Source organism: Ambystoma mexicanum, chromosome 6p (genome assembly GCF_040938575.1).
Source record: "Ambystoma mexicanum isolate Mex_15411 chromosome 6p, UKY_AmexF1_1, whole genome shotgun sequence".
Taxonomy (NCBI): Eukaryota; Metazoa; Chordata; class Amphibia; order Caudata; family Ambystomatidae; genus Ambystoma; species Ambystoma mexicanum.
Genome location: NC_090935.1, coordinates 1,366,812,875 through 1,366,837,746, shown reverse-complemented (window position 1 = coordinate 1,366,837,746; position 24,872 = coordinate 1,366,812,875). Strand labels below are relative to the sequence as shown.

Here is a 24,872-nt window from a genome sequence, read left to right as displayed (position 1 = left end):
ATTAGTGAGGTCACCAACAGTTTGGACATTGCGTCGTCAATTACATGTTCGCACATTGTGATGAATCTTTCTTCACTGATTGCGGTTGGGTTCCAGTATGTGTTGGCAATGACTACTGTGTTTTCTTTGTCTCTTGATTTGTTTTTTTGTTTCCAAGTGATGCTTACTGCCAAGATGGACAAGTTTGCAATCAGAGTAGATCCAATAGATAGTCCACATCCGGTGCGGCAAGCGATCATAAGCCCTGACATTGGACGTCCTAGATGGCCCTTGGCTGCTGGGGCTAATGCAATTTGGTATCCCTGTATGGTTGGGGGACTTGTTAGCCATGTCTGCTGGAGACATATGTCGTCATATTCTCCCAGGTTAACGTCTCCTGGTACGGTTAAATGCGAATGCCCTCTTGTGTTCCACGAGCATAGTTTTAGTTTGCAGAGAAGGTCTTCTTCCTGTAACGTTGATGTTGACTTGTCTTCTCTATGGATGGATTGCTATTTTTTTCAATGTATTGTAAGAGCTTTAGGTAAACAGGCCCAAATTCCTTGCTTATTTTACACCTGGTGGGTCGAGTCCAGTTGTGTGGCACTATTATGCACTGTTTGTGAGATGGTCCTTGTTGTTGCGTTGGATTTATTTTGTGAGCTCTTTACTCCATCGCCTCGGTTGTTATGAGAATGACTTGTGTTTTTCAGGTTTTCCGCCTTCATGACTTTATCTTTGCTTTTTCGTAGTTCCAGTCTTGCAATTGTAGATTCTGTAACATTGTGGCACTTTTTCGATGCATGCTGTTTTTCCTGCCCTTGTTCGAGGATGTGCCAATGATTGCTGTCATGGTCGTTCGTCCTTGATGTTTGGTTGTCATGGTTTGTATGCCTCTGGGTAATTTCTCTGTTTGTATAATTCTCTTCATACGTTATAACTTCTAGATTGAAGCCAAGGCTGTAGATTTCGTGTTTGTTTTTATAGATCTGCTTGTAAATTGTAGAGGACCCAATGTACAGAAGTGTTGCCGCTTTGTACTTGTCATGCCATGGTTCGACAATGAGCAGGTCTTCTGACTTTATGTCTTTTAATTTGGCGATCTGGTGGAAGATCGACATGACTGCTCTTCTATTTAAGGTGAGCTCATCCTTGTTACTAGATCGTTGTTCCATTTTTAATATCCACTTTGTCTCTGTGCGCTTATCATTGGGTCTCTCGTGAACGTCTGTTCTTGATCTATAATGAACTATCTTGGTGGCCCTGTCTGGATCTTCTCTGTGCCTTGTTTGTGCCACTGGATCGCTTCTTCGAGCTTTGTCGAATTTCGTGTTCTTTTTGATTGAAGTTTGTCTTTCTTTTTGAGAGGCCAGGCATTTTGCTTCCAATTCTCGAGGTTGTTTAGGGGTGTAAACTTGATCCTTCTTGTTTTTAGTTTGGAATAATTCTTGCGATAGACGGTTTCGCCTTTCTTCTAGGGTTTCGAAATCACAGTCGCAATATGCCATACTTTTTTTGTCTTTTGGGATTGAAGGTATTTCGCTATCAGGTGTTATGGCTTGCTGTTCGTCATCATCTGAATAGACACTGACATTCATTAGAATGTCATATTTTAGAAAGTCTGCTGCTGATTTAGGTGAGACTGGTTCCGGCTGCTCAGAGTTGGAATGGAGGTCCTTGCTGCCTGTGGGTTGTGGCACACCGCTGCTATGTGGAATGGTCATAGATTGCGCCTGAGCCTGCGTGTTGGTCATCTGTTTTGGTTGATCCGCATCGTCAAGCAGAGTGCTGGAGATGTGAGCCGTGGAATCCTTGATCTTTGGGTTTGTTTTTCCAAAAATTCGATATGCCGTCTCTGGAGCCTCAATAACAGGCTTGAGGTTGGTGGTTTTTTTGTCTACAACTAAAACCACTGTAGGAGTGTTAGGTGTAATTGTTGTGTTAGCTGTTGATTCGATTTCACTTCTTTGTCTTGTAGAATTCTGTCTGGGCATCAGTTTCATTTTATTTTCTTTGGTTAGATCGATAAATGATGCTGTTTGGGATCCTGAATCTTTCGTTTCTGCCGTGGTGATCGGCTTGTTTTCATGTGTAGCTTGTTTTGCCATTTTTGTTGTGATTTTGTCTACGAGGCAAGACGCTAAGTTGTCCAGACTACTGTCATGGGCGTTATACTCCTTATTTGCTGTGATGTAACCTTCGAGGTAAGTTACTTTGGTCAGGATCATGGCTATCATGGATTGTTGATCCTTTGTGGTGTCATTAATCGCCTCGTAAAGTTTACAGAACGGGGCGAGGGCTATTGTGATGGCAGACATTATGCTCAACAAGTCTGGTTATTTGGATGGTGTTTCAGGGATAGGCTGGTTAGGCTGCGAAGAGTGAATCTTTCCTGGAGTGTGTGGCTGGTCATTGGATTTTCGTTTTGGCGTTTGAAACTGATTAGTAGAGCTGTATGGTTTGTGAACTGAACTGTGCCCAGGGAGCTCTATAGCGTTTCTCCTTTTATCAAGGGTCCTGGGTTGTTGGTTGTCTTAATCCCATCATGGTCTTCCATTCGGTAAGTTTGTGATGGTAGAAGCTTTCTCTGCGGGCAGGTCTACTTCTAGCCGTGGTGTTGAGGTTGCCAGCCCGTTATGGATGTCTTCAGCAGGGCAAGATCCTGCATTTTGTTGCTTGTCGTGTAGGTGCGAGGGACTGCCAAGGTGTGGGATGTCTAATTCCTCGTTTTCAGTCACAAGCCGGGGCTTCTACGTGGCTAATTCCAAGCCAGTTGTGCCTTCCGTTGGTTTCGGCCACATCTCCTTTGTGCTGTCCTTGTTACCAGCGGTGTTGCTAACTGCTTTGTCATCTGTCACGGTCTTAGCCAGAGACTGTTGTTGTAAGGTAACTGGGCGAGATTCTTGATCGATATTGCTGTTGTGCCTGTGAGGCGAATCTGTCCTCTGGCCGCACCTGATGCGATCGATGGAGATATTTGCGGCATCGCCAGTGGAACTTGAGTTGCAATTTTTCCGTCATCAATTTTGCGGTGTTTGGGGCAGGGGAAGTTTTCCTTTACAGCAGCAAGCATTTCAGCGTCAGAGAGTTTTCTGTAATCTCTATTTTTCGTTGACAGCTGTGCTTTAAAAAAAGTCAGTTAGTATCCGCATTGTGGTTGGTTTTGTTGAGGCTTCAGAACTTGTGATTATAGTTGCTCTGCCTTTTTTATTTTGCAATTGCAGGCTTTTCCACCCACTATTTCTTTCTGAGCAAAGGCCGTTTCTTTTTTTATTCACTTTCCTGGCTCTTGCTTGCTGCCCGCTGACCTCTCTGGCTCTCTTTTTAAAGTTGTAAGTTGGAGATGCCTCTGTCAGAGGGGGCTCTGTGTTAGACAGATCTGGTGTAGTGACATTGTTCAACTCTGGTGAGCTGCCTGCTGAAGCGTGTATTTTTACAGCTGTTATCACGGAGCTCAGCTCCGCCCGCTCCCCTTCTGGTGCAGGCACCTCGCAGACCTCAGCAGCGGCTGCGGCCGCACACTCGTGGGCATGCTCCGCCCCCACCTCGAGCCTCTCGCCCGCGCTAAGCCCAGAGCCCGAAGAGGAGGACAGGGGCGCTGGGCAGCACACCGCTGAGCCCCCACCCGAACCCTGCAGCAAGTCTCGCGCGGACCACACGCCAGCCAGCTTGACGCCAACTGCAATGGCGTGCTCCGCCCTCCCTCCGGAGGGTGTCAGCAAGGCAGCTGCAGAGACGTCGGTCCGCGACAGGGTGTTCACAGCGCTGGTGTCTCGGGAGTGCAGCTGCGCGGGCAGGTAGCTCGCGCTCGGTTCTTCCCACTCTCCGAGGCTTTCAGGTAGGTGGGGAGGGCATGTGTTTGTTGTTGTGGAGATAGGTAAGCCTAGCGGCTTTTGCAGACCGCTCGGCTGATTATGTGGACGTATATGTTTGTTACTGGTTTGGGGACCGTCTAGACTTGGGTTGAACATTCCTTTTTCACTTGAAGGATTGGTGCAGGGTTTGCCTCCTTCAAGTCTCAGACGTGAGCTTCTGAGGCAACGGCCATCCTCTTCTTCGTGCCCCAGGGTGGCCGACATAGCTCTAGTGTTTTTGGTCACCATTAACTAAGGACGGATCAGATTCCTAGTACTGGTGAGTGTGCAGGTGCTTGGGGGTGGGACAGTCAGTGTGTTGCAAATTCCACTCACTCAGCTTACCGTGGTTGATTGTGTATCATGAGTGGATTTGAGGGACACCTCCGCCCTCCGGCTCCCGACGGACCACGACAGACCACTTGTCGCCCACTTTCCGTGCGCGCTCCGCGCTGTAAATGCTCAGAAATAGTCTCGGTGGGACTCTGTGTGTCAGAGTCTCTGCCTCCTCAGCAGTGAAAGTGGTAAACAGACTGTCCCACGACAGACCACTTGTCGCCCACTTTCCGCCTCACTAATACTTTGTGCTTTCTTCTGATTCCCAACTTCTTCCTGATGTCTTTGTCCTACCACCTCCTGATCTCCTCCCCAACCACTTCCTTTTGTATTCCTCTTACAACCTCCTAATGTCTTCCACACTATGTCCAGATGTGTCCCTCCTATCCACTTGTGATGTCTGCTTCCTCGCACCTCCTAATATCATCTGCCAGCCATTTTATGCTATCTCCCTCCTGCAGCCTCCTGATTTTCCTTGTCCCTCTCTTTTCTCCAGCCGCCTCTGGTCTTTGTGGTCTCTCTTCAAATTGCTCCCACTGCCTCCTTCTTGAATTGCCAACTCATTCCAAACTCCAACCACAAACGCCTTCTGTGAACGCTCTCATCTCCCCTTTCCTAACGTGTTCAATCTGGTTATTCCCTGGGGCCTTTCTGGGTGTTAGCTCCTGCACAAGTATCACCTCAGTGGCACTGCTGTGTAATTAGGTACTGTGGAATTGCTTTCCTCCGACAGGTGTTATGTACGTCTGATAGTGTGATTCAAACAATTGCTGGGGCGTGGCTTTAATAAGCCAGCCCACCATCTTGGATCACTTGTGTGTGTGAGTCTGTGCATGCATACAGCAGAGCCACATCTTCAGTGACATTCTTATACAATTTTCTATAAATGGCATGTGATAAAATAATTAAATGAAAAATATGCTTGTTTTGGGTGTTATCAGATTTATTAAATTAAGGAGGGAAAAACTCAGTAGCAAAATTATGTTTCTAACAAAAGTGGAGGTCAATCTCATTAGAAGTGTATAAAAATGTTGACATAAAATGGCAGGTGATGTAAAAAGATGTGCATCATTGCAGGAGGGTGAGCCGACAGTCACTTTAGAACCACTGAGAAGAACAAGTTACTCTCTTACCTGGTAACGTTCTTTCGATGGGATGGTCCGACGACGTATTCCATATCTATGACAATCACCACAGCTGTGCTGCTTCGGAAAATCTTTCGGCGTCTGCGTCGATGACGTCGATACGCTGCCCTCGAGGACCTCCTCCGACGTCACCAGATGTTATAAGTAGGACGCACGACGCCCGTAGCCTCAGTTGTAGTTTTTTCCCCCAGAACGTGTGATACCAGTCTTCTGCCAGTCAGACACACAAAGCCTTGTGGAAACGTAAGCTGCAATCGCATAAGAAATTCTGTAGCGGGGAAGGTAGGGAGGGCGCGATATGGAATACGTCGTCGGACCATCCCATCGAAAGAAAGTTACCAGGTAAGAGAGTAACTTGTTCTTCGAGGGGATTGGGTCCTCCGACGTATTCCACATCTATGACAGACTCCCAAAGCAGTACCAATGCAAGGAGGTGGGAAAAGAATTTAGAAAATAAAATTTAGAAGGCCCAACCAAATTGCGGAGTAAGGGACCGCCTTGCCAAAGGCCAGATCCTGGCCACGGATGGAATCGAGGGAGTAATGACGTACAAAAGTATGTACTGAAGCCCAGTTGGCTGCATCGCAGATGTTACGAATAGGAACACCCCTCTGTAGGGCAGTAGATGCAGCCATACCCCTGGTAGAATGGGCCCGCAAGCCGACCAGTGGGTCCTTACCCGCCAAGCGGTAACACTCCGAGATAGCCAAAATAATCGAGCGAGAGAAAGTCTGTTTCGTCACAGCTTGTCCCAAACGCTTTCCAGCGTAACCAATGAAGAGTTCATCATCCACTCTGACCCGGGACATGCGTGAAATATAAAAGCTTAACGCTCTCCTAGGATCAAGCCTATGGAGCCTCTCCTCTCCCTCACCAGGATGTGGAGGAGGATAAAATGACGGAAGAACAACCTTCTGGCCTAAATGAAATTCCGACACAACCTTCGGAAGAAAGGAAGGATGAACTCTAAGGACAACCCTGTCCATATGAAACACAGTGAAGGGTGGCTTAACTGAAAGTGCCTGTAACTCACTCACTCTGCAAGCAGAAGTGACTGCAACTAAAAATACAGTTTTAAGAGTTAACTGTCTCATAGGACAAGAGTGCAAAGGCTCAAAGGGAGCACCCATTAGAAACTTGAGAACAAGGTTCAAATCCCAACCGGGCACCTGGAAAGGTGACGGAGGGAACACATTAGTGAGCCCTTTCAGAAACTGTGAAATTAAAGGAATTTTAAAATAGGAACACTCTTCAGACGAGCGCTTAAATATGGACAGCGCCACCAGGTAACCTTTAACGGTACCCACTTGCAAGCCCCTGTGGGCCAAAGAAAGCAAAAAAGACAGAACCATGGGAATGTCACATGCAAAAGGATCCACATTCTTAACTCTGCACCAGTCGCAGAACTTACGCCAACGGCAACGGTACAGGGACTTTGTTGCTGGCCGTCTGGCCGAGAGCAACACCTCCATCACGTCTTCAGGGAGGTCCCAATCCTTATACCGCAACCTTTCAGAAGCCAAGCGTGAATTGTGAGAGATCTGACCTCTGGATGGAGAACCTGACCCCCCTCCCGTGAGAGCAGATCGTCTCGGTAGGGAAGACGACGTGGAGGGCAGATGGACAAGTCAAGAAGGTCCGGGTACCACGTCCTCCGGGCCCACGCTGGAGCAATAAGGATCATCCAGGAACTGAATCTCCGTAACCTCCGCAGTACTTGCGGGATGACGGGGACTGGAGGAAACGCATACAGTAGCGGGAATGACCACTCCACCACAAACGCTTCTCCTAAGGCTCCTCTTGGAGGAAATTCCTGCGAGCAGAACCCTTTGCATTTCCGGTTGACACTGGAGGCGAAGAGATCCACTTGAGGGGTCCTCCAAAGGGGAAAGATCTCCAAGAGAATCTCCTGAGCCAGCTCCCACTCGTGAGAGATCGTGCTCTGCCTGCTCAGAGCATCCGCCGTCACGTTTTCATCTCCGGCCAGATGAACTGCCGAGATCGAAACTTCCTGCTGGATGGCCCAGAACTCGAGCTGCATTGCCTCCCTGCACAGAGGAAGTGACCCTGCCCCCCCCCTTTTTGTTGAGGTAGTGCATGGCCGCCATGTTGTCCGTCAGGATCAGGACATTCTTTTCTCGCACAGTCGGCAGAAAAACCTTCAGGGCTAGCCTGACGGCCCTCAGCTCTAACAGATTGATATGGAGTCTGGACTTCGACGGAGACCAACGACCGCTGACTGTCAACTCGTTGGCATGAGCTCCCCATCCCGTGATGGATGCATCCATCACGATCGTCACCTCCGGGCAGGGAAGCCAAAATGGAGCCCCCCTCATCAGATTGCCTTCGACGGCCCACCACAGAAGGTCCTGGGCGACCGAGGGCGGCACCTGAACGGGGTCCGACATCCTGCCAGAGGATTGTGACCACTGCATCTTGAGTGCCCACTGCAAAGATCTCATCCGCCTCTGGCACCAGAAGAATGCAGGATGCCATGAGGCCGAGCAACCTCAAGAACTCGAATGCCGGGAGCGTCTGGGCATGTTGAAACTTGTGCACCATCTGCTGAATGTGAAGAGCCCTCACCTGGGGAGGCGAACACTGACCCAGGGATGTGTCGAGCACTGCTCCGATGTACTGGAGCCGCTGGGTAGGTGTCAAATGAGACTTCTTTAAGTTGAGGGAAAAGCCCAGCTTGTGAAGGGAGTGACAGGTGACGGACAGATGATCCAGGACTTGCTCGGGAGAGCGCGCCCTGATCAACCAATCGTCCAGGTAGGGGTAGACGTGAATACCCCCTTTCCTGAGATACGCTGCCACCACCACCATTAGCTTGGTGAAGACCCTCAGGCGGAGGTCAATCCAAATGGCAGGACCCGAACTGAAAATGCGAGTCCCCAACCGCAAACCTCAGGTACTTCCTGTGCTTGGGATGAATCGGCACATGAAAGTAAGCATCCTTGAGGTCGAGAGACACCAACCAGTCCTGAAGTTGAAGGGCCTGAAAGACTTGAGAGAGAGTAACCATCTTGAACTTGTCCTTCCTGAGGAGCTTGTTCAAACCACGCAAGTCCATGATGGGCCTCAATCCCCCGTCTTTTTTTGGGATCAAAGAAATATGGGGAATACCATCCCTTGTTCCTCTCTGCTACAGGCACCAGTTCTATGGCGCCTTTCTCCAGCAGGGATTTGCTTTCCTGCGCAAGGAGCGGTTCCGGATTCTTCAAAGAGAGCTTCCCCGGTGGAGTGTCGTGAGGCCTCTGCCGGAAAGGAAGACAGTAGACATGGGCAATGATCTCCAGAACCAACACGTCTGAAGTAATGGCACACCATTCTACAAGATGCTGCACCAGCCTTCCCTCAACCAGCGAAACATGGGACATGGCCTCATGACTGAGCAGAAGTGGCTGCGGCAGTGCCAGAGGGCAAAGAGGCAACTGCCCGAGCGGCACCTCAAGTACCTTGTTTTCCACCTCTGGTACTCCTACGTTGGCCCCATTTGACTGGCAGCTCCCCTCGATCTACCAAAGGGAGAGTAGTATCGAAAGGAACCTCCCCTCCAATGCTGTCCCTAGGATGAAAAGGCGGAGGATGACATACTGCATCACTCAACGACTTTGCTGCAGCTTTGGAGGTCTGCAACCTCTCAAAGCTCTCGTCAGCCTTGCTGCCAAAAAGATGGACACCATCAAAGGGCGTGTTGAGAAGCCGGGACTGCACATCAGGAGCAAACCCCGACTTCCGCAACCACGCAAACCTGCGCATCACGGTGCTCGCCGCCATGGACCGGCTGACACAGTCTACCACGTCCAGACCCGACTGAACGGTTTCACACATGGCATCCTTGCCATCCTGCACGAGGGCCAGAAAACCATCCCTTTCTCCCCTTCGGGAATATGTTCAGCCGCCAAAGATACACAATTCCACAGAGTGTGAGTGAATCTTGCTAAGGCACAAACGAAGTTGGCTGCCTTCAAAGCCATACCCCCAGACGAAAATACTTTCTTCGCCCAACCATCAAAGCGCTTGTCATCCCTATTTGGAGGGATGGTAGGGTACACAGCCTGCTTTTCTGGGGCCGTAGCCGCCTGCACCACCATGCTCTCCGGAGTGGGGTGCGTAGACAAGTAGCAGGGGTCGCCACTGGCTGGACGGTATTTTTTTGGTAGCGACTTATTCACTGCCGGGAGACTCTCCGGAGCAGTCCAAGCCGCCGCCACCCTTCTTTGTCAGGCCATATGAAATGGAAGCACTGGGTCAGTGGGTGGACCTTGGTCCAATATATCTGTCAGGTCATCCGGCAGAAAATCCACAGGTGGAGCAGACCACCCCAAGTACTCAGTCACCCTCGAGATGAGACGCCTGTACGAGGACTCAGCATGTGTACCAGGCTCAGGCCTGCCAAACTCAACCTCCGGAGAGGTGTCCAGACCACTGGCGTCATGTAAGCACTGACACAGGTCTTCCATCTGGCTGTGACCAGATAACAGGTCATCAGGAACCTCAGGAGGTACAACCCCCTCCTCAGCTGACCCTTCTTCCACCTTCTTCCTGAGATGTAATCCAAAGGCTGGAACAAATCCCTGGACGAGGGTACAGAAAAAGGCTCAAACACAGGCCTCACTGATTTACTGAGGGCCTTCCTCAGAGTTTCCACGGCCCTCCGGGGCACCCCCGGTAAATCCTCCACAAAAGGTGTCCAGGGCGCTGATGGAATCGGCATCGACGTCGACCGAGGCGCAAACGACTTCGACAACGGCTTTGAGGCCGGAGCCCCGAGCGTGTCCTTCGACAGCCTCGGCGCCGATGGTGTCAACGACTTCCTCGGAGCCGGAGCCTCGAGATGCCTCCTTAGAAGGCCTCACAGGCTCCGACAGTATCAAGGGTGTCGAGGACCGGGACCTGGACCTGGCACGGCTATGGAGATCAACCTTGTCTGATCGGGACCTCCATGGCTCCCGATGATCGCGCCGACTGCCCGAGCCCGAAGTCATGCGAGCGGTGGCCCTAGCTCGTTCTTTGCCGGCTTCTCTCGAAGGCGCATATGGAACGGTGCTCTGCGATTCGAAAATCACCATCATCTCCTTGCAGAATGCGTCCCATTCCACTGGTGATGAATGCTTGTTGGGACAAGCCACCTGCCATCAGGCAGAGTCCTCTGACAAGGACGGGGAAGGCAACTGGTGACGGCGCTTCCGAGAGTGCCTAGAAGAGGCAGAGGAATGGCGGGACCGACTCCGAGAACGAGACCCCTTGGACATTTGCCGACGCGGAGAGTCGCCCCTCGAATCGTCGGTCGACAGCCCAGCGGATTTCGATTTACGGGGTTTGGAAACCCTACCTACAGACAACTACTTCTTCGCTCCCGCAAGGCCTTTGACGTCAAGGACTGGCATTCATCACAATCGTTGGTGGCGTGGCTCTCGCCTAGGCACCAGAGGCAGACATTGTGCGGGTCCGTAAGGGACATCTTGGAACCGCAGTCCTGACGCTTCTTGAGGCCCGACCTCGGGGTAGAAGATGACAAAGACATATTCTCAATATATCCAAGTTAGAAGGACCGATTCAACAGGAGAAGACCTGAGGCGCGCAGAGATTCCGAAGCGAACGTGTTCGCAGAAAAAACAGAACTGAGGCTACGGGCATCGTGCGTCCTACATATAATATCCGGTGACGTCAGCTCTCGGCGGAGGCCCTTGAGGGACAGCGTATCGACGTAGGACACTGACGCCAACAAGTTTTCCGAAGCAGCACGGATGTGGACATTACTGTAAGAGAGGTGGAATACGTCGGAGGACACAATCCCCTCAAAAGGATGTTTGGGACAGATGGAGAGTTGGTCCAAGGGTCTTATAGGGAGGTCTGAGGTACTTTGCGGATACCAATCACCACGTAAGATTATGAAGTGCATTCAGATACCTGCTGCTGCCCTTTGTGTGTAACTCGTAGATCACAAGCTCAAATGCAAACAGGGTTGACTCAGACTTTCACTTTTGGAAGTTATCAAAATGAGATAGGAAATATCTGCTTTTGTAGTGGCAAGGACAAGCTCATCAAAGTTCACACTTGCATACTACTGTAAAAACAAATTCAGTAGAGCTATTTAAAAAAATGGAAATAGAACATGGATTGACTACTAGTGTATCCAGTTCCAAAGCATTTGTTGGCTCCATGAATAAGGACGTTCTATTTATCCATTGTGATTATACAAGTAGATTCCATGTATTAATTGTGGGACCCTATGAAAGAAGGAAAGCTTCATCAGAGGTTAATCTATATTTGTTCCCTGCATCAGTTGTTTTTGGTGCAGCTGTGAATATTACCAGAGTATAATTTATAATTCCACAACCATAGTGGATTTGGTTGTAATTTATTAGGAGAGTAAACATGTTCATGTACAGTGCTATTGCCATGCCTACTTTTTCATTATTTTGTTAAATATACATTAGTATTTAGTCTGTCACATGTTTGCTTTCCAATGAGGGTACCAGGGTGACATCAAGAGAGAGGGGTGCATCCCTTTAAACAAGTGGTATTCAAACAGTATTTATGCTCAGCACCCCCCCCACCACCCCCCATTCTCCTGAGTAAACATATTGTTGCTGGGCCCCCCAGATGCCATAACTACTACTGTTTTCTATGAAAAGTAGTCACTGTACTCCCTTCATTAAGAGCTTTGTTCCCCTTTTAACCCTCCAGAACATCCTTCAGACTTCCGTCAGGGCAGCCAGCCCCACAGTTTGAACACCACAGCTTTAAACTCTATGTGGCAACTCAATGGACAGCATGGTGGCACTGTCCAAGAGGACATCAATAACTGTTGGAAGAAATATTTCTAGTGAAGAACAACGTCCTAGCACTCCAGAACAACTATTGTGAATGCAGCACAGTATGTAACATCCCAAGCAGTGCTTAGTATATGTGGACAAAGTGATGGGCATATTTAGATAACGTATTTCTGATATTTAAAGGCATTCCCTTGGTTGGAAAAATGTACTCTTTATGGAAAGAAGCGCGCACACACACACTTGAAATTTGTCTTGCAATCAATTTTGGTTCTGGGTCATTTAAAAAAACTGTTGGTAAATAGCATGAAGCAAGGGATGAGTGCCTCAAAGACAGGCTTACTGTACAAATATTTCAAAAAGCAAAAGAGTGACCAGTGAACATTTCATGAGCTGTGCAGTACTATGTGGTTTAGGGGTCAACTCTCTATTTCTGTAAGTTATTTGAACGCATTTAAGGACATTATGTAAACAAGTACAATCTTCATGGCAACAAGCAAATAAAAACAAATTGAAATAAAACATTTTTAAAACAGAGGGAAATGGGATGCTTCAAACCCATCAAGATGAAAGAAAGGACATTGACAGTTGATGGCACACTAAATCAGGGCATATTTTTTTTTTTTTAAATATAAATTTTGGTGGAAGTTATTTTAAAAATGTGCTTAAAAACAGTGTTCTTTTTCAAAACATGGAGCTCACTTCTGAACTACAGTGGGCACACCTCAGCATAACAAAAATATTGTTTGTTAAGCCTTCAGAAATGTTCTGAATATAATTATGAAAAAAGAAGGAACGTGTCATTCTCTATATGTGTGGATCAGGTCATGCAATACAAACACATCAACCATACATTAAAAAAAAATCTTTCTAATGAGATAACATGTGAGCTTTTACCTTGCCAAACACAGTTTTAACATAAATGGGCAAATCTCCATGAGGGCTCCCGAAGCCTCCCACGATACTGAAGCCAAGGCCGTCTGGTCCTCTGTCCAGCGTAATGGTTTTGTACTGTGGCGGTCTAAAGGACAAAAAAAGAACAGTGGCAATGTACACAGTATACTTTTCAAATAGGTGTTAACTACACAGCAACAACTGCTGGGCTTTTCTGCATTCAACGGCCTCATGCTATGTTACGATTGTTACTGGTGGAAAGAGGTGCAATATTAACTCATAAGAAAGGGAATGATCGCTAACAATTCATCTCCTCACAGGTTTGGAAAAGGACTCGAAAACAAGCCAGAACTTCACAAAATAAGAGTATTTCTTGGTTCAGTCTGGATATTTAGAATAGTCTTTAACTCCTGCTGCCAGGTGCTTGATTTGAAAGAACCTGTCAAGAAAATACTGGTGTCTAATAACAGCAGTTGAGTTAATGAGTCTTGGCTAGAGGGGATTTGGACACTCTGCGCCTGCCACGTGATCCGATGGTTTCTATGACCTTAGCAAAGGCCCTTTGAGTCTGTGCTGATGGAAGGACACTGCTAAGGGAAATTACACAACATGACAATGACTTCATGTGAGAGAGTGCAGACAAAACACCCCTGGGTAGCAGTGCAACCAGTATGAAATTAAACTGGAATATGTTTTCTAAAAGAACAGATCTGATGGGACAATAAAGAACGTTTTTTCCATGGATGACACTTCGCCCTGACTGTAACAAAGCCCACAACTGGCTTCCACGTGAATCCTGCATCACTCCCAAAGCACTATGTACTATCCACAGAGCTCAATGGGGCACTGGCCCAGTCTACATTAAACGGAAAGCCACATAATATTGTCCTGCCAGGCTCCTAACATCGGCAGATTCCTTGCTGCTCACTGTGGCCCACGCCAGGAGACAGAAATATCAGGAGCAGAACACTAAGCATGGCAGGGGCCTTCCTCTGGAACAATCTCCCTACGACTGTGGGATCAGCAGACAATCACTTGTGTTTCAGGAAGAGACTGAAGGCAGTCCTATTCACAGCCATCTTGGATCCTGAACTTGTTGATCCAATCAGTGCCAGAACACTGAGCTCCGCACCTTCCAGTGCAGCATCCTTAGTGGACCTTTGGGCTTCTGCTGTGTCTTTAGCTGCTTCATTCTCTCCCTTCACCACTGGTATGTAAGGGCTCGATGTCTTCCTGCTGCTCCTGCCCCCATTTTTGCAACTGCCGGAAATAATTGCAGTCACTGAATTGTAGGCCCCTTTGATGCATGCTCAAATGCCATGGTACTGAACCCCTTTGCTATTTTTGCATGTTTTCCTATTTGCATTGACTTTACTTGCTCTTTGTTTTCGTTGTTATTTGAACTTCTACTTATTTACGTAACTGATTTAACATGTGTTAAGGCTGAACAGGCCCCTGCCAACCATTTTCCCCTCCTTCCTCTTGGAGCAGTATGAAGCAACTGTGTTCGCAGTTGGAACAAGTTACTTACCTGTAACTCTTGTTCTCCAGCATGGGTCTTGCATGAATGCATATGCTCATGAATATTCCCTGTCGTCAGGCTGGGAATCCTCAGTCAAAAAGCAAAGCAGTTTCACTTTAGCCTGAAACTGCATTTCTCCTCTAAACCAATCACTGTCCTTTGGGTCATACTGTCCGTAATCAATAACAGTTGCCTCCCTATGCTCCACCCCTGGTGGCCATCTTCAGATTTGGTATAGTACGTTAAGTGGCAGTATGAACCAAGAAAAGCCACAGAAGGGAAGGTCAGATGGTTCGCATGTGAATCTGTGCTGGAGAACAGAAGTTACAGGTAAGTAACTTTTTCCTTATCCAGCACAGGGTCTTCCATGAATTCACATGCTGATGGATACAATTATACAGCAGTACATATACACACCCACGGGAGGTGGCAAGGCTCACAGAAGCAATACACTTACCCCTGGAACAGACTCACCTCAAACAATCAGGTTGCGCAGCACCGCATGGCCAACCTGGGACTCCTCCCCTGAATCCCTGTCGATGCAGTAAAATCTCATGAAGGTATGGGTAGACCTCCACGTAGCAGCCCTGCAAATGTCGAGCAGGGAAACAACAGAGAGAAATGCTGTCATTGCTGCAATGGCTCTGATGGAGTTGGTGCTCAGTCAGCCTGGAAGAGATCTGTTGGCTAGACAATGACAGTGCACAATACAGCCGGAGAGCCACCTGGATATGCAAGCCTTAGACAGCGTCTTCCAGTGTCCCACAGGTACAAAATTGATGAAAAGTAGAGACATCTTCCCAAAATCTTTTGTGCTTGCCACATAAAACTTCAAGGCATGAGCAACGTCCAGCGAATGCAACGCCAGTTCAGCGGGTGTAGAAGGGATCAGAAAGAAAAGTGGCAGAGTAGGAACAGGCACCGCCAAAGACAAGGCCATGGACGGGACCGCTGACAGAGGCCTCAGAGGCAAAGAGACCCTTGTAGTGGTCCTCGTCATGAAGGTTGAGAAGACAGTCGCTGCCAAACTTTTTGTTGATGATGAAAGAGCTGGTTTTCCTAATATCGCTGACGGGCCCGTCGACAAGGTCACTGACGAAGAACTTGTGGACGAAGCGGTCATTGACAGTGCAGTGGTCTTGGTCGTTGACGAAGACAGCAGAGCTGCTGACGGGCCACAAGAAGGTTTTCTCTTCGATGAATTTTGCTTAAATGGGGTCAAGGACTTCCTCAGAGATGGTCGGAATCCACCAACCGGCACGCTAACCGTCGACGGAGATGGCAAACGTAGACCAACCCTTACCCGAACTTGGTCCCGCAGCCACGGCGACCGTTGACGGAGCATATGGAGCATGGATTTTTGCCTTCTTTTGGATCTCCACAGAGGGAGCATCCCCAAAGGACCTTGACCTCTCCAGAGAGAGTACGCTCATGGTATGAGATATGACTGTGTAAGAGGCCTTCTCCTGCTCAATCCAAGCCATTAACCTCCTGTGGCGATCCTTCTTGGTCTTCGACAAGAAACCACAGCAGATGTCGCAGTCGTCCGTGTTGTAATTCGTGTGAAGACAATAAAGACACTAGAGGTGCATATCCTCAACAAAGATGTTCTTCAGGCCACAGGACTCGCAGGCCCTGAAGAGACTTTTCTTCGCCACATCGGACATGTGGGAGGTGAACATGTAGGCCAAAGCCTGGGCCTGCTGAAGTCAAGTAGAGAGGATCCAATGAAGAAAGAGACGATTTTGCTGACAACGGGTCCCCACTACCAGTAGTCACTGTGTCATGGTTGATGAAGAAGAGGACAAAATAGTCAAATAAACAACAAGAAAACCACAAACTTTGAGCAGCGAAGCACAAGAATTCCCAACACTAGAAACGTGCAGTAAAATCAGAAGATGGCCACCAGGGGTGGAGTTTAGGAGGACAAGTGCCATTGGCTGGGGGAAGTATGGCCCAAAGGACAATGATATGAGATAGACGAGAAAGCAAAACTGCTTTCTTTTTTACTGAGGATTCCCAGCCTGATGTCAGGGAATATTCCGTAGCATGTGAATCCATACAAGACCTCATGCTGGAGAAGCTGCCTTATAAAACAGCATATATTAAAAAAAAGAAACAAAAGGGGTGGGGAATCGAGAGGGAAAAGAGAACGTATTACCATGCCAACATATTTGTACATAAATTTCACATTAAGCATCAAGGTGGTGTTGGAAATTTAAAAAGTAAACCCTGTTCATTTTACAAAGCACGTGAAGGGAATGTACAGGAAAATTTAACAAGATATGTTCATAGAATGGCCATAGATCTGATAATGAGTGCACACCCCTCAAGGTCCTCTTAAAACATCAGACGAAATTGTTTTTGAGAAAATTATTTCCTTCAAAGGGCTCTTGTGGGGTTAGCAAGTGACAAGCTGGCAATATTCTAACTCTTGTTTTGGAATAGCAAAACAATAGAATTATGAGATACCAAAGCAGACCTCTCTTCATGTGTGGCATATACATGTCCAACCTTAAATTGGGCTGCATTTTAATAGGCGAGCAAAATCACACAGAATAGGCATATTCAGAGGGGATGAAAAGAAAGACCGAAGCCTTTGAGTATATGTCAATAAAAGAGCGATGGCAGTTTCAACTCCTTCTCCTGAGACTGTTTCTGCTGTGTTCAAGTATGCCCCCTGAATAATCCCCCCATTTCCAGCTCTGCGTCATGTCTGAGGGAAGAGAACTAATGATTGAGCTGTGCATCCCATACCTTGCTGCATCTCTGATAATGATGAAGCACAAACACTCAGCAGTGGCTGGACTTAAAGATGAGACTAAAGGTCAAGTATCCCTTATGAGAAAGAATAAGAAAAATACTCACAAATGTAGATAATCGAGCCCAGCATGGTGAATTAGGAATTTAGCTCGATATCAGAATTCATAAAGTGAAGTTTGGAAACTGCATGCACAGAAGCCAGTACACATTTATTGTATAGCTCATGAAAATATTCCTAGCCTCTTCATGCATGGGGCAAATTGTGGAATGACTGCTTTGGGCAGGAGGATTTTCATGTAGGACAGCCCTACAAACCGGACTTGATCTGCATGGATGTCCCTTTGCACTTCAACACTGCACGCTGCATAGGATATGGTCCTCACAGGGAACTAATGCGAGATTCCTCTATCCAGGGGTGTGTGTTTTAGCCCTCACATTTTCTATCTATTCCAAGAGAATGTGGTTAATTGGCTTGGACACATTCACACCAGAATGGGTGCTGATAGCGGCACTCTACTTTTTGTGGTCATTGCTATTTTACTTTCACATTGTGATAATGGGTAAAGTAGTTGGCAGGTTTCCAGGAATATTGCCTGCATAAGGGACTCAATAATAGTTCTAAAAGGAATGTAATTTTTTTTAATTTTATTTTTTTAGATGATTTAGTTTGTTTGTAAACTTTTTCATCATTTTCCTTGTGATCTGTGGATGGTAGGAGCTAATGAATTAGAATTGATCTCACGGCGATCTTTTCTTCAGTTCCAAAATGGTGCTTAGGAAAAGAGTGATTGTGTAAGTGTATTTATTGTTATATCCACTAAGTAGGGCGGTCCATCTTTCTTGAGTGTTCATTTGTTGTTCTGAGAGTTGGAAGAACGCTCCAAATTGTTTGCGTTGAGAAGAGAGTGCCTGACTTTCCATAACGAGATGGAATATAGTTTCTGGGATGGCTTGATCCTTGCAAAATCGACAGTAGTTGTTTGTGACATCGATCTGTCTTGTTGTTGATAGGTATGAGTTTGTGGGTAGAATGTTCAGGCGCACTCTTAAGAATGTTGTTCTAATGCTCTGGTCTGGAAAGATTTGAAGGTATTGTGGTAGTTCATAGATTTTCCTGTTGTCTTTTGTGCATTGAAGATTCTGTTTGTAGACGTTCTTCTTTTGAATAGTTCTTATCCAGTCGTTCTGAAGAACTTTTATTTTTGCATGTTCTGGGCGGAGAGTTAGCTGTTCTTCTGTGATGTCTTCGTTTTCCATTTCCTTCCTCATTGAATGTTTCCATTTTTGTAATACCGTGTTGTTGAAGGTATTAGCCTGGGCTCGGAGGATTTGGATAGCTGGGGTTTTTTGGTCGACGAATATTTTTCGGAAGATATCAAGTCTTTTCCATAGTACAATGGATTCAATTGACTGCGTTGCCATTTCATAGCGGATTCTTGGCATAGGATATGACTGTGGTAAGTGGAGAATTTTACACCAGAAAATTGTTTCAAATTTCATCCAGTTTATTGTGCGGGCGTTCAGCATTGTTTCTGTTCCATATGTTAGTATCAGGATGTACTTCTGTCTGTAGTAGGCAATGATAGGTTTGAATGAAAACTGGCCGTATTTCCTGTGAAGTATACATCCTTGTCTTGCTAGAGTTTGTGCGGTTTGTTCGATTTTGTCAATCCATTGCTCCTCCGATTTTGATTGGTTAATTGGGACACCAAGATATTTGAAAGTTGTCACGTTTTCTATTTGGTTCCCATTGATGTTGAATCTCGTCTTGTATGGTTTTTTTGTGAATGATTTGGTTAAGGTCATTGTCTTGGTTTTCCCGAAGTTGATCATTAGTTCGTTTTTGTCCATAAAGCTACTCAGGGATGTCAGAGATGCTTGCAGTCCAGTGGGTGTTTTGTCGAACAAAATAATATCATCTGCATATGCCATCGCAGGGACTGGTGTAGAGTTTATTTTTGGTGGATTTGTTTTGTTGGATCTTAGGTGTTCCTCAATGTCCGCCGTGAACAGGTTGTAGAGAGTTGCTGCCAAGGGGAAGCCTTGCTTTAGGCCATTTACTGTTGAAATTGCGTTGGTGATGGCTCCTTGTTTTGATAATCTCACTTTTATGGTGGTTTCTGAATAGAGGAGAATGATTGGTTCAAGGATGTTCGATGGACAGTTCCATGCTCTGAGTTTTGACCATAGTTTTTGGCGCGAAATCGCATCAAAGGCCATCTTTAAATCAATGAATGCTGCGTGTATTGTAGTGTGAGAGTTGATGGCTTCATGCTTTATTAGTTGGAGTAGTATGAGATTAAGATTTGTTCCGACGTTGGCTGTGAAACCCGTTTGCCTTACTGAGAATTTGTTGTTTTCGAGTGCCCACGCAGTTAGTTGTTTCAGAAGTATTGAGGCGAATAGCTTCCCAAGCGGGTCTAGTAAGGCAATTAGGTGAAAATTTTGTGGTTCTTCTCTTGGTCCTTGCTTATGAATTGGAACAATTATTGCCGACCTCCAAGAGTTTGGTATTCGGTTGAGTGTGTTTACCAAAGTTGTGATATGGCACATGAAGTTCGCCCAGGCAGACGGGTCTTGCTTGATGACAGCATTAGACAGTCCGTCAGGGTCAGGCGCTCTAGACGTGTTCAGGTTCTTGATGAGCTGCATGAAGTCTTCAAATTCTGCATTTACATGCCATTTCAGTTAGTTTGTGGGCATTTGGATTTGGGGTTGCGTTTTTCGTGCTCCATAAATGGTCGAAAAATGCGTAATCCAAATTTCCTGTAGAACATTTGCTGTCAGTTTGTGCTGTTTTTGCAGGTTGTCGTTGAGCAAGTTCCAGAGCTCTCTCGTATTGTGCGTCTTGTGTAGTTTCATTATGGTTTCTGCATCTGCTTGTTGGATGATTTTTTGTTGTGATTTTCTCCAGTTTGCGTATTTCTGTTTCAGATTTTTGATGTTTCTTGTTTTCTGCAGATGTTTTCTTTAAACGTCGTATTGATTGATTTAAGCATTTTTTCCTATCAGCTATTTCTTGGCTGTATGTATGGCGATGATCTATGTGTGGGCGGTTTTTGAGAGTTTGCCGGAACGGGAGTAGAATCCACTCATAATTCAGTTTCTCGGAATCTGTTAGAGTGGCGTCATGGAGTTTCTTCGGTAAATTTGCCATGGCTGATTGTGGAATCCTTAGTCTTGATGTTGTGCCGTTGAGTTCCACAGAGACTGTTGGTACTGGTTCACTTTGCGGAGTTATTGGCCCGGAGTGGACAGTGAGTATGTTGTGGTCACTTTTATCAGTTATAATCGTTTGTGCGATTATGACAGATTCATGTAGGTTGTATGACAGGAATATGTAATCAATGATTGCGTTTGATGATCCTCTAGGCCAGGTTGGCGTGCAGGCTAGAGTTGTTTCTTGCATGGTTCAGAAGGATGAGATTGCGATTTGTAATTTCGTTCATCCAGTTCTTTGCTTTCGGAGCAAGATGTGACTGAGTTAGGAGGGATCCATTTTGGTTGTATAGCTCGATATTCGGGTCCCCACAGATTATTATTTCTGGTAGCTGGCGGTTTGTCATGGCCTTGTCGATTGCCAAGAACACGCCATCGATGAATTCTTCCGTTGATATTGCTGTAGGGTTCCAATATAGATTTAAGATTATAACTGTTATACCGTTTTTTTTTTCATCGTGTGAGTCGATATTGGTGCACATTAGTTTTATTAATTGGATCCATGGATTGATGTTTTAAGTGCTCATTACTGTACAGTGGGGATTTATCTTGATTAGGGTCAAGAGCCCTGATGCTGGTCTTCCTTGATTTTTGACAATGGCAGGGTTGAGAAAGGTGAGGAAGCCATCACAGGCTGGAGGTTCGCTGAGCCAAGTTTCCTGAAGGCATATGATTTGGTATTGTTCAAGGTCTTTGGACGGATTTGTGAAGAGATGCAAGTTTCCTCTGGTGTTCCACGAGCAAAATGACCACGTGTATCCCAGGTTTGTTGATTGTTGTGAGCGGGAGATCATTGAGTCTTCTAAAAATGCGGTTCCTGTGAATGAGGTTTCCGAATGAAAGGTTCTTCTGATCTGTCTTTCATCTGTGCATGATTTTTGTGTTTGTGGTGATCGGCTCCACTTTCTGTCGGCTCCGGTGTGATCAGCAGCGCAGTTGGACGTTTGTGGTCTCAATTGATGTTGCCAGTTGTAGTCTCTGTCCGAAGTGTCTCTGTATTTCTGTTTAGTAGGTATTCTTGTGGTTGTGGCGGCCCAGCAGGTGAAGCCAAGTTTTTGTAGCTGGGCACGATTTGATAATATCAGTTACTGGTTGTTTGGGTCTGCCAGCTCTATGACAATCTTATCTAAGCTTAGGTCATCTTTGAATATTGTGAAGTCAATGTCTTTTGATGCTATTTTCTTCAATTGCGGTATTGCTCCAAAAAGGCGTAGAACATAATTTCTGTTTAGAATTAGAGGCTCCAATCTATTAGTTCGTTTTCAATGTGAATTTCGTAAATTTCATTTTGTCGTAGCGGATTGACAAATGATGGAAAGATGAAGCTGTGTTCAGTGCGATCATGTAGACTTGTCATGAGTGACTCAGATGAGATTTGGTCGTAGGTTTCATGTGTTATTTCATCCATTGTGTTGCTTTCTAGGGATGCATCTGAGATTTCCTCTATAGAGAGGTCTGAGATTTCTTCTTGGTTATTAGTTATTGGTTGTTCATGTTCCAAAGGATATTCATCAATTATTATGAAGCTCACATGGCTTGTTGGTTGGCTTGGTGGCAGTAAGTTGTCTAGTAATTGGTCTTCATGGGTAGATAAATTAAGTAGTTCTTCATCAATAGATGGTTCAGCTGGAGGTCTTTGTGGCACTTGAGGCTGGGTCCGGATTTTAGGGTTTTGCTTTTCCTGGTTTTTGGTGGTTGGTTTCACGGTTCTTAGGAATGCTCTCGAGCCAGTTTGTTGTTTTTTGTTGGTTTGAGTTTTTTTCTTTTGTGAAGATTTGGAATGCTTCAGTGGGGCTCTTATTTGCTTGTTTAGGTTCCATAGCATCCGATTTTGAGGTGGTAATGTTTCCGGCTGTTTCATTCAGCACGTGATGTTCATGGGTCGTGGTAGCGACAATTGGTTGTTGGAGTAGACTGTCGGCAGGGAAGGTTGTTATTCCTTCTTGAGTAGGTATGTTGGGTTGCGGGACTAATTGCTGTTGATGGTGTGCTTTAAGCAACTGTAAGAGCTCTGTTAGCTTTGTTTTCTCTTGACGATCCCCTCTCGCTATTTCGGCTAATCTTTGTTGCCAACGATGTGATTCTTCGGCTTCAACAGTCACGCGGGATTTGAGTGACGAGACAAAGTTGTCCATGTATATTAGTTTCGAGTGTATCAGAGCCAGGAGAGTTGCTTGTTCTTTGATGCTGTCTTTCATACTTTCATGTAGTTTGAGGAAGGGAATCATTGCTTGAGAAGAACAAGTTACTTTCTTACCTGGTAACGTTCTTTCGATGGGATGGTCCGACGATGTATTCCATATCTATGACATGTAATCACCACAGCTGTGCTGCTTCGGAAACTTTTTTCGGCGTCTGCGTCCTGCGTCGATGACGTCGATGCGCCGTCGTCGAGGACCTCCTCCGACGTCATCCGATGTGATAAGTAGGACGCACGACGCCCGTAGCCTCAGTTGTAGTTTTTTCCCCCAGAACGTGTGACATTAGTCAACTGCCAGTCAGACACAAAGCCTTGCGGAACGTAAGATGCGATCGAAAAAGAAATTCTGCAGCGGGGAAGGCAGGGCGGGAGCGATATGGAATACGTCGTAGGACCATCCCATCGAAAGAACGTTACCAGGTAAGAAAGTAACTTGTTCTTCGAGGGGATTGGGTCCTCCGACGTATTCCATATCTATGACAGACTCCCAAAGCAGTACCAGAGCAAGGAGGAGGGAAAGAATTTAGAATCAAAATTTAGAATAGCCAATCAAATAGCAGAGCAAAGGACCGCCTTGCCAAAGGCCAGATCCTGTCCTCGGATGGAATCGAGGGAATAGTGACGTACAAATGTATGTACTGAAGCCCAGGTGGCTGCATCACAGATGTTGCGAATAGGAACACCCCTCTGTAGGGCAGTAGATGCAGCCATAACCCTGGTAGAATGGGCCCGCAAGCCAGCCGGTGGGTCCTTACCCACCAAGCGGTAACACTCCGAGATGGCAAAAATAATCCAGCGAGACAAAGTCTGTTTCGTCACAGCTTGCCCCAAACGCATTCCAGCGTAACCAATAAAGAGTTGATCGTCCACTCTGACCCGGGACATGCGTGAAACATAAAAGCTTAAAGCTCTCCTAGGATCAAGCCTATGGAGCCTCTCCTCTTCCTTACCAGGATGCGGAGGAGGATAGAATGCCGGAAGAACAACCTTCTGGGCCAAATGAAATTCCGTCACTACCTTCGGAAGAAAAGAAGGACGAACTCTAAGGACAACCCTGTCCTTGTGAAATACAGTGAAAGGTGGCTTAACTGAAAGTGCCTGTAACTCACTCACTCTGCGAGCGGAAGTAACCGCAACTAAAAACACAGTTTTCAGAGTTAACAGCCTCAAAGGGCAAGAATGTAAAGGCTCAAACGGAGCACCCATAAGGAACGTAAGAACAAGGTTTAAATCCCAACCGGGCACCAGGATAGGTGACGGAGGGAACACATTAGTGAGCCCTTTCAGAAACTGTGAAATTAAAGGGATTTTAAAGTAAGAACACTCTTCAGACGAGCGCTTAAAGATGGACAGCGCCGCCAGGTAACCTTTAATGGTATCCACTTGCAAGCCCCTGTGGGCCAAAGAAAGCAAAAAGGACAGAACCATGGGGATGTCACATGCAAAAGGATCCACATTCTGAACTCTGCATCAGTCGCAGAACTTACGCCAACGGCAACGGTACAGAGACTTTGTTGCTGGCCTTCGGACCGAAAGCAACACCTCCATCACGTCTTCAGGGAGGTCCCAACCCTTATACCTCAACCTTTCAGAAGCCAAGCGTGAAGGTTGAGGGATCTGACCTCTGGATGGAGAACCTGACCCCCCTCCCGTAAGAGCAGATCGCCTCGGTAGGGAAGACGACGTGGAGGGCAGACGGACAAGTCGAGAAGGTCCGGGTACCACGCCCTCCGAGCCCACGCCGGAGCAATGAGGATCATCCGGGAACCGAACTTCCGTAACCTCCGCAGCACTTGCGGGATGACGGGGACTGGAGGAAACGCGTACAGCAGCGGGAATGACCACTCCACCACGAACGCGTCTCCTAAGGCTCCTTTTGGAGGAAATTCCCGCGAGCAAAACCTTTCGCACTTCCGGTTGACACTGGAGGCGAAGAGATCCACTTGAGGGGTCCCCCAAAGGGCGAAGATCTCCAGGAGAATCTCCTGAGCCAACTCCCACTCGTGAGAGATCGCGCTCTGCCTGCTCAGAGCGTCCGCCGTCACGTTTTCGTCTCCGGCCAGATGAACTGCTGAGATCGAAAAACTTCCTGCGGGATGGCCCAGAACTCGAGCTGCATCACCTCCCTGGACAGAGGAAGTGACCCTGCCCCCCCTTTTTGTTGAGGTAGTGCAT

The 24,872-nt window shown here is 46.8% G+C and overlaps 1 protein-coding gene across 17 annotated transcripts in view; it reads right to left on the bottom strand.

Annotated features, from left to right (window-relative positions):
* Nucleotides 1-24,872, bottom strand: part of MPDZ (multiple PDZ domain crumbs cell polarity complex component) — a 1,735,289-nt gene that overhangs the window by 34,418 nt on the left and 1,675,999 nt on the right. For all 17 annotated transcript variants that reach the window (XM_069626067.1, XM_069626068.1, XM_069626072.1 and 14 more), the window contains one exon: nucleotides 12,997-13,120. In XM_069626067.1, coding sequence (XP_069482168.1) covers nucleotides 12,997-13,120 — 124 coding nt within the window. The remainder of the gene's footprint in view (nucleotides 1-12,996; nucleotides 13,121-24,872) is intronic.